At 33.1% G+C, this 16,563-nt stretch overlaps 1 protein-coding gene across 1 annotated transcript in view; it reads right to left on the reverse strand.

The window, feature by feature from the left end:
* PEX7 (peroxisomal biogenesis factor 7) overlaps window positions 1–16,563 on the reverse strand; it is a 70,705-nt gene that overhangs the window by 25,594 nt on the left and 28,548 nt on the right. The window contains exons 7-8 of the mRNA XM_039878993.1: window positions 15,393–15,506; window positions 14,243–14,298 (exon numbers count right to left, since the gene is read on the reverse strand). Of these exons, the coding sequence (XP_039734927.1) occupies window positions 14,243–14,298; window positions 15,393–15,506 (170 nt within the window). The remainder of the gene's footprint in view (window positions 1–14,242; window positions 14,299–15,392; window positions 15,507–16,563) is intronic.

Consider the following 16,563-nt stretch of genomic DNA (forward strand, 5'->3'; position numbering starts at 1 on the left):
GGATAACAATAGTCTACGTATATCTGAACTGTAACTGGCACCAAAATGTGGCTACACAGAGCAAAAGATCATTTCACAGAAGTACAGACAATAACGGGATCAGACGAGGTTGCACGAGAACTTCATTCCACACTTAAATATTGAAGAATGCCTCCTGCCTGAGTTTTGGTCTTTTATTAGCTATATCACCGTGAATACTCACTGTCCTCATCTCTGCAGCTGAGCGTTTATGAATAAACCCACTTGTGTGGTTTGGTTGTGGAGTGTCTGCACAGCTTACAAGGATCTCCTTTTTTTTAAACAACTTTTCCTCACAGAAGGATGGATACAGTGATGGGGGTGCCCAAAGACAGACACTGACAATGGTGGAGAAACAAAAAGAGACACAGAGCAGACTAAATAATTTTATTTCCTTTCTAGTAAAGCTTAGGGAGAAAAAAAATAAGAAAAAAATCAATCTGCAGAAAGAGGAGGAATGATGAAACAGGCACTTAAAGCAGTTTCGTTCAGTACCCACCTCAGGCCCTGGGCACTTCTGCCCGGGGGCTCTGAGGGAGCCCACATGCTGAGAAACATCCCCTCTTTTTTATTTAAGCTAGCTCAAGATGGTTTTGGTTTCACACACGAGTGTGCACACATGTGCATGTACACAAATGCCCTAAAAGATATAGCGCTGCATTTAAAGATGAAAACAGAATAATTATTATTGTTTTTATTCTCTGTATGGTTCACTCTATTAAGTGAAACCTCTAAGAATTCAGTATTAGAATGTTTATTTAGTGTTGCCACATTCTAGATTGGGGTTTCAGGACAGATCTCAAGGGTGAATTATTTATCTCTGAGTTCTTAGTGGACAAAATAAACTACTAACAACTGGCAGGTAATATCCAGTTGATCTAAATAAATAGGCTTACTATGTGTGCAAATAACTAAGAGAGGGAAACACTGAGGTTCTGCTCAATTGCCTTCCTGTTTAAAACTATAATTGCACAGATTTGCGTCCACTAATTCTACAAGGCTTATGACAAAGAACATCAACTTCCTGCTTCAACCCCTCAATCTTTCACCTAGAAGGCAATCAATTTAAATTCTTTTAGCTGTTCCTTCTGATTTTTTACTCCACATTTCTAAATAATATGCTCAGAGAATTCATTGATTATTTTCATTTTCAGATATTATCTTTTGACTTCCGACTATGGAAGATGATGCAATATCTACATTAAAAAATATACACAACGAAATCCACACAGTTGCCTTATTGAAACTGCACAACAGAATTTTTAAAACATTATAATGCAAATCAACTGACAAACTCCATAAATTTTCTTTTGGAACTAATCAGCACAATTCAAAGTTCAAAGCGGTGACTTATACTCCATTAACCTAAGGCTTAACATTCCTCACTCCTTTTAGATCTATTTCTTCATGTGCTTCCATTAGGTTTGAATTAGGCATGGATTTGGTTTGATTCTTAAAGAAAACTGTTAGCAATAATTCTGAAAATGTTCTGTAGTTATAAATCAAAGTACAGAAAATCAAGTCTTACAAGTTTCTTTCTAATTTATGTATGCTGTTTCATTTTTAAGAAATTATCTTCATTTTTCACCTGGTATTTAACTTGCAAAATTACGCTTCACTTCATCGAAAGATCTTTCCAGGAGGACAATAATTATCCCAAGAATTTTCTAATTTAAACAAGTCAAATGGAAAACTCTTTGAAGACATATAAAAAAACCCAACATATCAACAAACTCACAAGTTACTACTTCATCCATATAAATATCTTAGCCACTGGTATATGAATCTCAAAGAGATTTGTCAGTAAATCACATATTGCTATTAGTTGTAGAAAGAAATAAAAATATCTATCTTTAACTTTAGTTAACAATCAGGATATCAATATAATGGTTCTAAATTTGTTAAATAGTAAAATTTTGCAACTTAGTCAATACTGACTTAAACAACAGAACAGAAAATTTTCTCCTTGAAAAATAACATTTTCTTATCCCAGCAGGTCTTTCCACTTTAAATTCAGTTTCAGTAATGACTACTTTAAACATAATTAAAGAGAAAACTATATTAAAATATAACTGTTTGTAGGCTTTTATAGTCAGAGTGACCAAAGGATATCAAAATTTCTCATACATTTTAAATTCACTTACATTTATAAATAAATTTTTAGTATACTCATGTCCCAGGTGCTAGGGCCAAAACAATGAAACAGACAACTCCTCTGTAATCAGGCAGTGTGCTTTATTAACATAAAATATATTCAGTACTAAAATATCCTCATAATATGTGAATACGGATATTCTCATTCTTGAAAAGAAAATGAAAGACGACTACATTAAGATGCTGTCCTAACATCAGTGCTAATGTTTGGTGAACCTTTGCCACAAAGCAAAAAATGTGACAGTCACAAAGACATTTATATCTAAGCTATCTGAAAAGCATAGAACATTAAACCATTCTTGATCTTAAATAATTCAATCACAGTTCCTGCAAATGTTAGCAATTAGTATTATATCATCAGCCACATAATTTCTTGTGATTAAATAAACAAATGTAAAGGAATTAAAAACAACTATCTAGAAAAATGAGGTAAAATGATCATCTGAAGCTGCATACGAGCTCACATTCAGCCACTTCTCTTATCTATTTACTTTGACTGACCTTTTTTTGTGGGTAAGGGGGACTAGGTAAAGTTGAAATGAAAGGTTTGTGAGACAGAGTACATATTCAGCTATACTATCTGTTTACTTTGCCTGACCTTTTTTTATGGGGAAGGGGAAGAAAGAGAAGTATCTGCCCATGGAAATCTCTGTGCTAATAAACATAAGGATCAAAAAAGCCCATCAACCATACCAAAGTTAAGATACTTACTTTATAAAGGCAAATCCTACGAGAGTAAATATGACAAAGATAAAAGGTATTTCTGTGTCTGCTGCTTTGTTAAGATTCTATGTTTACAACAATCCAATTAAAGACCATTTTCTCACTAAAGCAATATAATAAAGCTATTTCTCTTATTTTACAATTAAATAATACATTAAATGTCACATTTATTAGAAGGTATTAGTAAGAAAGATTTTCAGTGTCTTATTTTACAGAGCAAATACAGCTTACTTTTTTCCTCAAATGTTTTTATTTTGAAAATTACCAATACACAGAAAAATTTTAAAAATGACATACTCTTTGATCTAGATTCACCAATTGTTAAAACTTTGCCGCATTTGCTTTATCTTTCTGTCTACATATACATATATAAAATAATGTTTTCTCAACCATTTAAAAATAAATTACAGACAACATCAAGAGCATATATTTATTGTAATGTGGTGCTAAGTACAGAGTTTGAGGAACATTCATGTGAATGAAAAAAAAGAAAGAAACTAAAAATTACTGAGTGCTTGAAATGGGCCAGGCACTATGTGAACAGCCTTGCATATACTGAAAAGTTAAATCTCATAATGATGATGTTTTATGACTGAGGAAATAGCAGCTCAGGGAGGTTAAGTGATTTTATATGAGACTGAATATAACAATAGCTAGTAATGGCAAATCAAAGATTTTAAACTATATCACTTTTCCTATTACACAGTGTCGCCTTTCTAAAAAATAATTTTTAACAAATATGTAGATAATATGTAATAATTTAGAGAAAAATATAGGTTGAATTGAAGTAGAAATGATCACGTGATTACGGATTTAAATAAAATGACCCACACATACATTCAGCTTTGTATAATATACCCACTGTTCTGGTTCATGCTGCACCATATTCATAAGGTACACTTCCCCCACTTGACCTTGACAGTGGAACAAGAATTCCCATTCACAAAGCTCCTCAGTAGCTTTAAGCAACATAATTATCTTATTAAAGTTATGCTAGGTAAGGCATGCATACTGATGACCTTAACTCTCTCTATGGTACTTATATCTTAAATTAGGAAACATTATTACTATTAATATTTCCATTTAAAGTATCTGCTATTTCTTTGAGCATTTACAGATACCTCCACTGAATCCTCTGAACATTCCAAAAAACAGGTATCATTTCCTGTACTTCAGGGCTGGGAAATAGAGGAGTCAGCCTTTCACCTCAAGTCTGATTAATTCAAAGGCCCACATACTCACCCTACCACACAATAGATTTCTAACTCATAGAACTTTCCCATATGTCCCCAGAGAGTGAGGCATAGGGAGGGACAGGGCTGATTCTAGAAAACCTCCTATCCCATTTTGTACTCCTCTCCCACCTCTTTATTAATTTTAAATTTTATTAAATTATAATTTATGAGTAGAGATTTAGCAAAAGTTAGCTATTTTACTGTATTTTCTTAAATTTTTCTGAATGAATTAGTTACTAAGTCTTGACTCTACATTGTAGACTTCAATCTCTCATAATAAAACCTTAAAGTTACATATTTTTTAAGTTAAACTATATTGTATTTTTCAGAAATATATCCCATGTGTAAGATGGCACTTGAATGAAGTATTTTAATAACTAAGTAATATAATTCACTTAATGACAGATCATCTGATATGTATTTACCAGAGTAACACTGCACGTATTAGGAATCTGACTTTTGGGAGGAACAATAACCCAAAATAACCAAAATATATAGAAAAGTGTGTATATGTGATAAAAAGTTATTTTTAAGTAGCCTATGAATTTTGTTAAGTGAGTTGATTAAAATTCGTATATACAAAAGCACATAAAAAGTGAAAGAAAAAAACTATGAAACAGTTTCTGGAGGGCCACAGTTCCTCAGGCCAGCTCTACATTACACAGACAGCTCAGTAACTGATGAGTGCCAGGTGTTGTCAGAGGAGGTTAGAATTTTGTTGAGATTTAAAATTGCGTTCATAAATTATACATCGGTTAAAGAAGATACAAAAATTTATGATAAGGACATATGAAATCCCACCCATTAGTAATCTACTTAAATTCTGGTTATATCTATCCAAACTTTTTTCAATAAAAAAATATACATATGTGTATGTTTGTGTGTGTGTATATGTACCTGTGTGTACATACATATGTACGTATACACACATATATTATAACCCCCCCAAATTTTTAAATCCATAATTATTCAGATAAAAGTTATTGCACATAACCTTTTATGCATCCATTATTGTCAAGACTCATTTATGTGGAATTCTTCAATCCTGAAATGATTACAGAGATTAAAGGCAATATTGTATTTTGGCAATTTAGTGCCCATGGAGAACATGTTTATGTAATAGGGGAAAGTTACACATATTTAGAAATACATCAAGGACTTGGGCTTACAAGAAGTTTCCAAGTATCAAGTAACATCAGAAAACTTGGAAAACAGAAGGTGTAGGTTCAAGTCTAGCTCTATTACTTGCCAGCTATGTGATATTGGCCAGCCCTTCTACCTCTCTGAATCAACTGTCTTCTATATAAAATGAGCACACCAGTGTTGTATGGATTAAAGGAAATATTTTATGTGAATATACTCTGTAACTAGACACAGCTAATCAAAAATAAGAAGTTAAATATAAGAATAGATACTGATGCAGTAGAATTTTAAGCATAATAAAGACCTGTCCCCTCTTAGGCCTGTCCTTCTCAGTGTTCCTACTGCCCAAAACCCAATTCAATAGGGGCACTGTTGGAGGAAGGGGAGTCAATTTCTAATGGGGGGTCTGTTATGGCCACTGTAGGATTTTATGCCTGTTCCCTGACCTAAATGCCAATAGTGTCTCCCACCACTGCCACAAAACCAAATCTGCCCCACTAAGAATTACTGCAGGTTTAGCTTAAAGTGAAAACGTAATTAGGAAAACATACACATTAAGCTTCAGGTCCTTTTACTTTCATATAAATAAATGGATAAGAATGTTCTTCCGAGAGCCCACAGAGACAATATGAAAGTTCTAGGCATCTAAAATGCACCGAAGGTGAAAAATGCTCTGCCAAGGGGGCAGAAAGTCACTGAAAGGAGAGGAGGTAGAGAATGGTTAAGTGAAGTGTATCTGGTGTATACCTTTCTGGAAATTTTCAATGAAAATGTATATATATGTATATATTATAATTATAGAAGCTTTTAAAAATCAATAAGTATTAAGATAGCAATCCTAGTGAAATGCTGGAGCCAGTTTGTATTGACTTGTGAGAGCTGACTGTACATCTCTTCCCGACCCCATATTTACTGGCATCATATCACATCTGTAGCCTGATATTGGCCATGGTGGAGGTATTTATACCACTGCATTCATATTGTCAACACTACACAGCAGGTTCCTCCCACCTGCCTAGAGAACCAGTTGTTGAATACTTATCAACACACTACTAGTCTACCCTCATTGAATTTTATGTTGAATAATAAATTATCAATTAACTCAACTGTTGTCATCAGGTCTTATGACAAGAGAAGCACTGACAAAAATACTGTTACCTTATATTCATATTTTTAAAACTCAGAATTGGAACTTTGAATTTAAAAGTTATGTACTGGAGAACATGCTGACAAATAGTTTTTTGCTGTCACCAAAGAACTGAACTCCAAGAAGGTCGGGTTAAGGCTGCCTGCTTTTGTTGTTATAAAATAAAAATTATTATTTCACCCTTAAAGACTAGAGCTGAAATGGGGCTCAGCCCCAAAGAGATGGCCTTCTGTCCCATCCATTCTGGTAGTAATAAAGACCATAGAGGCAAACACTATGTGACAGCATTTGCGTATATTAATTCATCTAATATGACAATCCTATGTGGTAGGTACTATTATAATTTCTATTTTACAGATGAAGACATTGAGCCATACAGTCTTAAAATAGCTTGTTCAAGTTTGTACGGCAAGTAAAAGACAGTCTGGCTTTTACTTGTTCAAGTTAGAACATACAAGTTTTAACTTGTATGTTACCCAGCATGCATCAATCCACATTTAGTCCACTGAACATGTATCTTCCACTACTCCATATCTATATTATGACTACGTGTCTCCCACTATGCCAACACAAGTGACATGCTCAGAGCTCCCTTAAGTGTACTCCTACCTCTTTCTAAGCCTTCGTGTTTATCATTTACTCAGCAAGAGATCCCAAACTGTCTATTACAATGGCTGGCAGATAACAGATATTCTATATATATGCCTGAATTTTAAAGTAGAGTACAGTTGTACCATTTTTGTAACTAAAAAGTAGCTCAACAGTTGAGTTAGAAACATTAAAGTTATAGGCAAGAGTTTCACATCATACAGCTATGGATGAGCATAGTTTAATAAAATTGGAATTAAAATTTACTTCATATTTTTCTGGCCAAATCTAAAAAAACACTGCTGTTTAGTTTATTATTACCAAAGAACATTGATTAAAAAATGTTTTAAAGGTTAGAATATTTATAAAAGTATCATGAAACTGAAAAGTGTTACTCTGAGGCTAAACTGAGCCTTTTAGCTTTATCAATTAATGAAAGTTATATTTTTCATCTGAGAAGCATTTGCTACAACATGGAAGAGACAAAATGTTGATCTTAATGAAAAAAAAAACAACAGCTTTTACTTTCATTTGGCTGTCACACATACCTTGTTTGATTTCTGACTGTGTTTATGAAATGATCTACTTGGTATGAAACAAAATAAGCATTCAAAACTCAAATTGTGCTTATGCATGGCTGGCAGAGCAAACGTGGCTCTACAAACAAAGAAGTAACCCAATGGAAAGTATATAAGGAGAAGATAATATGCTAAAATCTATAGTGATAACATTCATGAAGGATGGAAATAAGTCACTATGAAATATTTTAGAATTAGTACTATCCCGAGTAAAGTTTAGAAAGAACCAATGTGTATTTTTAGAGTATTTTGCCCATCAGCTGAAGGGAGTTCTGATATTTTTCAAAAAGGTTGGAGTTTTTATTTAATTTAAGCCATGCTAAATAATTTCAAATACTAGGATACATATTTTCAGATTTGTATTACTTATTCAGCGAAACATAATGAACTAGTATATAAGAACTTAAAACTTTTTTCTATTAGATATAATATATCCATATAAAACAAAAATATGAAACTTGCATTTCATAAAACCACGTGAACTATTTTAAAATAAAATTTTAAAAGTTTAAAAAACTAAACAAAATAGAAAAAATTGGGAAGTAAATGAAAACTTATATTTGACGAGCTATATTACAAAAACTAGTAATCTAAAATCTAGAAGTGACCTCTGTATAATTATCTGTGCGAAAAATTAAACAGGTTACTGATGGGTCTTACATCTTAAATCCTTTTCTTTTTTTTTTTAAATGGCTTTTCTGGCACCAAAAATATCATCAATCCAATGAGATTTAAATTTCTTCAGAGGATTAATTTAACTCATATCACATGGGGTAAAAAATCTACCAAAAACGTGCCTTTTCTGACCTTTCCAATGAATGATCACCACACACAAATAATGAGGTTAAACTCACACAAGGCATTAGTACAATTAAAGTCATATTCTCAACATGTGTGGAGAGTTACACATATACATACATATAATATATATACTCAAAAATACACATATAAAAATTTTTTTAAATTGTTGTTTTCCTTTTCTATTGACATTCCTTTCCATAAAAAAGTCTTTGATAATCTTATATCGAAATACAGTTATTAGCCTCCAGTTGCATTTAGTACAAAGATGAAACAGTAATTTAGTAGCCATATGTATGTTAAAATTAAAATTCTATAACTGAAAAAAAAAATAACATTGCTTTTATATACCGCCTGTGAAGCAATTTGGCTTAAGTTTTTGATTCCACTTCATACACGGAAAATGTTTACCAATTATGCAGAAAAAAAGAATTCTAGGTTTCAGGCTTGACTGGGGATAACATTCCCATTAACTGAGACAAATAATGTAGATATATACACAAGTCCAGTAGAGGGAAGGAAGGAAAGAAATAGAGTTTAGTGTGAGATGTCTATCTGGACATTCAAGTGCCTATAATTCATCCAGCAGACAGCTGAATAGACAGGCCTAAAGCTCTCAAGAGAGGTCAGAGCAGAAAAAAAGAGGTTGGGAATCATCATTCTGTAAGTAAAAGAGTACCGAGCTAAAGATGACCAAGTTTAAGAAGAAGAGAAGGAGACTCCATGATGAAGCATAGGAAGAAAGGGTCAGTGGAAAATGAAAAAAATAAAAAAAGAACACAGAATCCCTGGGATAGGCAGCGTCAAGAAAGAAGGTTTGATCTGTAGTGTAAAATACAGCAGCAAGGTCCAGTCCAATAAATGCTGACAGTGGGCTGGATTTGGTGTTACTGAGGTCACTGGTAGCTTCTGCCAGAGAAATTTCAGTAAAGAAGTGGAGGCTGAAGCCATTTATACATGTAGAAGTAAATGCACATATAGCTATAAGTGCCTAGGACTATAAGCTTTCAAGAGCTTACAAAAATGCCTAAGAGCTGAAAATTAAAATTAATTTGTAATTAATATATATAAATTAACATCATTAATTCATAAATTTTGTATTAAACACTTCATTCCATCTGAAAATAATTTCTAGGTTAGATTTTCAATTTCACAAAAATTCCAAAGTAAGCATAATGATTGCCAAGAAATAATCAATCATAAGTAAGTCACTCATTGCCAGATCACTTCAAAAGCAAAAGTTTAAAAATCTTGTCAATATAATTAGACCTATTTACTCAGTGATGTGGATCTATTTTATAGATTTCAAATGATATGGGATAAGACCTCCCAAGTATCTTGGGACTATAATGGTCTTAAAATGGCTCTGATGAATGAAAGCTTAAAGGAATGCTAAAAACTTGGTTAGAAAGAAAAGAGAAATATAAGAGTGGTGTTAAAGGAAAATATAGAATAAAGGAAGAAGTTACAGGCTAAAAGTCAATAGAGACTTGAAGAATGAGGATGTATGCAGGAGAAGAGGTAACTCCATAGAGTAAAGTCCCATGAGTGTGTGAGATCAAGCGCACTCAGGTCCAAGGGTAGCAGAAGAGCAATGGACACAGATACAGAGGTACAGACTGAGAAGGATTTGTAGGCCCGCTGTGGAAATTGAGATAATTGTGCTTGAGCATTACAACTTTTTTTAAAAGAAAGAAATAACGTGTTGTGTTGTTTTTTTAACTGAAAGTATAGAAAATAGAGTTGATGAGGTGGATTGAGAAGAGAACCAAAGCTTGAGAACAACGGAGAATTAAGACAGTATTTTCAAGTGTGTCCTCTTAAGTAATTTTTATAATCACCTTTTGGAAGGACAGGTATTACCAATTCCATTTTGCATATAAAGATATCTGAACTCTAAGTTATATAGGAAAATTGTCTACTATAACGTCTTTTTCAACTATATGTTAAATATATTATTTAATTATAATTTCAGTTTTTCCAAATGCTTACAAATATAGCTATGACACTTTTGATCTCGTAGCATGTCAATAGAACCATGACCTAATCCATTTCTCTCCCCAGAAGCACTCAACATCTATCCTCCAATCTCCAGTCCTATTTAGGAGTCAGGAAAAAAGCAAAGTCTAATTTTTAAAAGTGAAGAGAAAAATAAGACTGTGAGCAACCAATTGTGATGATTTCTGAGCATGGTTAGGTACCTACAAGATTTTAGAGTAGTATAGTCCACATTCGAAAGGCCAGACTTAACAAATTTTCCTGAGACAAATCTACATTTAGAAAAGTGGGGCATTTTTGCACGTGGTGTTCAGGGATACTTAAGTATATAGATAAAACAGAGACTGATCAGTAGGGTTAAGATCATCGTAATGACGATTCTGAAAAGAAAGTATAGGTCTCCCCCTTAAATCAGAAACAGAACAGTGAGATGGACTTAAGATGTCCCTTGATTGATAGGCTCCAAAAATCAGAAAGACCCAATTAAAACTGTTAAGGACACTAAAAATTAGATTATCAAAAGATCAACGCCCTTGGATGCGAGACCACCTAGGAAGACCAGGTGCTGTAGAAGTAAAAAATAAAAAAAATTAAAAATAAGGGATTGTAAGCTGACAAGGTCCTTACAATCTGTGAGGTCAACCAAGGGTTGCCTCATCTTAAAAAAAAAAAGATCAACGCCCCATCTCAGTTGGTCAACTTCTGGTGATCACCAAAGGTCTCTGAAAGCCAAGGACTAGATTCTATATCTAGAAACTCCTTTTGAGCCCACAATTGACACTATGTAAGAGGGAAGATTCAAAGTTCTCTCTTCATCCTGCTCAGCCTATCTGGAGGATCTGACATCTGGAGGATTTGATATTACTGGTCATCCACATCTGGTTGGAATTCCTCTCCTGCAGTTTCTGTGACATAGTACGTGCTCTGGGGTCTTTTCCTGTTTTAGGTGGGCTGTTCTCTTCTTCCTTCCAAAATTTATCCTCTCCTGAAGATACTGTCTTTTTGTTTTTCTTCCTCTAAACTTATCTCCCTTTGGTTTATTTACTCTTATGGATTGAATTATCAGTTAAGTTAATAGCTTTCAGTCCACAATTACAGCCCTAACTTCCAGCCAATGATCTAGCTCCACAGTATCAGTCTGGAAACATCCTGGGGTAGATAGCAAACAACTGATAACTTTTCTTCTTATCTGCCATGTTGCCATTCTTTGAGTTTCATGCTAAAAATTCTATAATCATTCTTTACTATTTTATATAGACTATTAAAAAAAACAAAACCTGGTTATGCTATCATTTTAATTGAGAGCTGGAAGTCTCAGTGTAATTATGTTTCCTAATTTGTCTGCCTGCTTGTATTGGATCAGTCAAAAACAAAAACAAAACCCAGTTAGGGTATGTAATTTCTCTCAAGGCACGGTAATTTTTTCTATTAGAAGTACAGTCTACGCAAACAAAGTTATATAGCTTCTCCCAAGTCAAATACGGACTCAGAAGTAAAAGAGAGGGGAATTTTAGGTGGTTGAGTCAATGAAGTTATGTAAATTTAAAATTCTTAGTGGATCCTCACAGAAACCAATACAGAACAACAAAAAGAACAATTAAAACTACACAAAACTTAGGCCTTCAACATATCCAAACTTCTAATTACTTAAGAAGAAAAATAAAAACAGTATACCAGTGAGCTACCTCCCATTTCCAGCTGCAAGTCTTTGTGGACAGCAAGGGCAATTTAGGAAACACTAAACTTAACAGAGAAGAGAGGGGCAGAGACACACAAAGTCTTTACCAATTAAAAAATTTAAAACTACTATAAAAATAAAATGGATACGATAATTCAAACAAGTCACTTGACAAAAGATTCACCTCAAGAAAACAAACAACAAAGTAGAAGAAAATTGTAATATAACATTCTGAATAGAATTAAAATCTTCAAACAAGCATTTGGAGACATAAAAAAAAAAACCTTGATGAACATGGTATGAGGATATATTTCATCTTTGTCCCTGGTTTCTGGCATAACTCTTAAAACTCTCGGAATTTCCTGAATAACAGGATGGTCTTTCATTATTCATAAGGAGCCATACCTGAGTTTATGCTAACGAGTGACTTAGGATGGAGCCCTTACATAACCTCAGGATGAGGCTGGTCACCAGAAAGACCAAATGATTAGAGGGCTGAAACTTTCAACCCCAACCACTGACCTCCAGGGAAAGGCATGGAAGTAGAGTGGGGAAGCTAAAAATTAAGCTCTATAAAAACTCTAGAAAAATAAGATTTGATGAGCTTCAAGGTTGGTGAACACATCCATGTGAGTGGGTGTTCACTCCAATTCCATGAGGACAGAAGCTTCTGCACTTGGCAACCTCACCCTGTGTACTTCTTCATCTATTTATCTTTTTCCTTTATAACATCTTTTAAAGTAAACTGGTAAACGTAAGTAAATCTTTCCCTGAGCTTTGTAAGCCAGTCTAACAAATTATCAAATCTGAGGAGGGGCTTATGGGAATCTACAATTTATAGTGGATAGGTCAGAAGAACAGGTGACAACCTGGACTTGCGACTGGCATCTGAGGTGGGAGCAGTCTTGGGGAACTGAGCTCTTAACCTGTAGGATCTAATGTTATCTCCGGGTAGATATTATCAGAACTGAGTTAAATTTATAAGACACCCAGTTGGTGTCTGTTGAGAACTGGAGAATTGCTTGGTGTGAGAAAAGTCCACACACATCTGGTCTCAGAAATACTGACAATAGAGGAGAAAAACAGAGTTTTCTCCTTATAATCAGGAATTCAAAAACAAAAGAAAAAGTGGACAAAAACGGAAGTGAAATAGAGCTGAAATAGACACAAGAAAGAAATAGGAAAAAAAAGGCAAAAACCATATCAGAAATGAAGACAAAAATACATGGTACTCAAAGAATATGTTTACATGAAAATATAAGGGAAGAACAACAACCAAGAGAATAAAAATGAGATAAAAAAGTCAAAGGTATCTGACAGAAAGTGTTTGATATAGAAGACAGGTAAAAGATATTCAATTTATGTATAAAACAATAGATCAGAGCTAACATTTCAAATTATAATCTAAAAAATCTTTCTGGAAATAAAAGAAGACCTGAAACTACATATTTAAATAATCCACTGACCTCTTTAACCTGTAGCAGGGAAAAGTGAACCACAACAATCAGAGTCCCTGAGAAAAGTATCAAACAGCTTAAATGATAAGAAAATTAGATTGGCATTGAAATTCTCAACAACAACAACATAGAAAAACAAAAATGATGTAGCATTTTTAAGAAACTCCAGGAAGTAAATATAAATTAAGGAGTTTATATTCAGCTAAGCTATCCTGCAAGTATCAAGGATGTAGAGAAATAGTTTTAAACATTCAAGGGCTCTAATCATCAGCACTTCTTGAGGAATATACCAGAAGAAAAACTTCATCAAAGCAAGAGATGATAACGAAGTTTCAGCAAAAAAATTGATGATGAGCATTTAATATATTTAGTTATATATCTAAAAGCAAAGCAAAGGTGGAAACAAGAGTGGGAGAATAATATATCATATGATAGTGCTGTATGTTACATGTTGCATGTTCTGGCAAAGGATAACTAAAATAATCCAAAATTTGATGGAGAAGAGAATGGGGGAAAAGAAAAGTAGAATAAGTGCACTGGTTATATATGCAATAGGTACGAGTTAAAATAAATACCATTAAAAACTCACAACCAGTGACAAATTTTCAAATGTACCCAGTTCACATTTTTTCATATTAGTTAAATACATTAGCTTTCATAAAAGTTGAAAAGATGAAAATGCTACTTGGTATTTCACAATGAAACTTAATCAAAAATTACTGTACCTTACAGTAAAATCATAGGAGCAAGAGGCCAGCACGGAAGCATGAAATGGTGAAAACTATAAAAACAAACAAACAAGGTTTTTGAAATTGGCTGTAATTATAACATGCTACTTTATTTGGTCATTTCCATAAACATTATGATAAAGTCTAGTCAGGACTGTCACTTAAAATTATGCTTTCCCAAACCTCATATGCTTTAACTCAAGGCAAAAATCTTCTGGCTGCCCTTTGCAATTATTTTTCTTCAGTGTTTTTCTTACCAGTACTTTAATAGTTAAATATGCATAATAACTACATTTAAAAACTTTCTAGTTCATTACCCTATTTTATTCTCAGAAGCACTTTGAAATACATATAAAAAATATTTTTCAACTACTAAAACCTGTGTGCCATTAAAAGAAAAAAAAAAACAGGACACTGTCTCATACATTAAGCTGTAGCCAATAAAATTTAAAATATTAATTTAACTGATACTTGGAATTTTTAAAATAGGAATAACATAACTTTCTCATTGGAAAGATCATAAGGCACTTTTTTATCCTTAATGTAAAAAGTAAAGAATTAAGTTCAGAGATGTCACTTAATAAGATGTTTTCCACAGTGACTTAGCAAAACCTACCTAAATAAAAGCTGGGAAACTAAATTACAGCACTCCTAAGCAGGCAAATTTCTGAGAAACAGCAGAGAAAAGTTATCTCATCCTCTGATGTTTATAGAGTGGAAAATTTTCTACACTCCAAATGTTTGTGAACATTCATATATATTATCACGTTAAGGAAAAGAAAGAACAAACCATTTAGCTATAGGAGTTACAACAAAGCAAAAAGAGCTTCCCACTGAATGGAAAATTATGAAGAATATAACGCTAAAAGTAATTACTAAAGTTAAAAAATATTAAAAGGAATAGCAGACTGGGGATGACAGAATGAAAAAAACATTTTTATTTAACCCTAAGTACACACTGGCTACACTGTCTCAATTTCATTCAATAATTATTCAAATATTTTACCTAATTTTAGCTTTCACTATTAATTATCAATGGTTGGGTAACAAAATATGCATAAAAAAATAATCCCAACCTTTTAAAAATACTTCATTAATTATATTTATTTTTTTATATTACATATAAAATGAAAAGATAAAAACTTACTTTCACTCTTCTAATAGCATAGGTGTGACCAAGAAGTTCAAACACTGGTTGTCGAACATTCCTCAAATCCCAGCCTCTCAAACTACAATCAACTGCACCGGTCACCAGCAAATTCTGAAAACAATTCAGAGAAAAGTAAACTGTGACATCTTTGCAATTAAGCAGTATCCATGCTTTCCTACTAGGAACAATGTCTATTTTCCGATCATTATTTAATTGGAACCCAGGATTCATTCCTGAGAAGTTGTATGACAAGTATAGAATGGAATCGAAATACACATCAAAACATAAAACTTAGTGACTTGAGAGAAAAGGAATGCCATATGCACTCTGTATGTGATGGAACACTACATACAAAAGAGCACAGTTCCAAATAGCACTGTGGATCTTCCAATTCACCTTTAGTAATATCAATAAGTACATAAGGGATTAAAAATTTTACCAGGCATTTAAAGGCAAAAGGCCTGTTAATTTAGGGATATTTGAAAGAGCAAAGGGTATAAATTAAATATTTATATGCTTTTCTAAATCTAACTCAATCATTGTTCCCAACTCTCACAGGCCATTTCTCAATGAAATATCTAATCGTATCTGAGAATCTATGCAAATAAATGGTAAGTGTCCTATCTAGTCAGGTTTTACAAATTCTGCTATCTACAGACCCAAGTAAACCCAGAGTTCCTGGCTGAATAGGCCAAGTGCTGGGTTCATATTCAGCCCCATCCCATGTCAACTAGGGCAATAATTCATTGTCTGAATGTTTTGGGCTTCAGTAAAGCTCATTTGAAGAAAAGTTTCAATGATTTAAAGAAAAAAAATTTTAACCACTCTCAAGTGTATACTGGCATCCTTTTTAGAATTTCCAAATGCATAACACAGAGTCCGCAATTTCATTTTTCTTTATGGGAAATTCATTTATGATGAGAAAGATTTGAACTGTAGTTATTGGCATTGAGATTTTATTTTGATTAAGTACTACTATTGAATGAGTACTGTATTTTTTAAAATCTATTTTCACTTTATTTAAAAAAAAACTCTGCCAATATAAACCTTCTCTAAATTTGCATTAATTAATGTGAATCTGGGAAAATACAATACATATGTTTTACCTCTTTGTTACAGTAAACAGACTACTTTAAATACATAAATATACATGAATAGTATATCAACA

Source organism: Pteropus medius, unplaced genomic scaffold, assembly GCF_902729225.1.
Source record: "Pteropus medius unplaced genomic scaffold, Ma_sr-lr_union100, whole genome shotgun sequence".
In the NCBI taxonomy this organism is placed as follows: Eukaryota; Metazoa; Chordata; class Mammalia; order Chiroptera; family Pteropodidae; genus Pteropus; species Pteropus medius.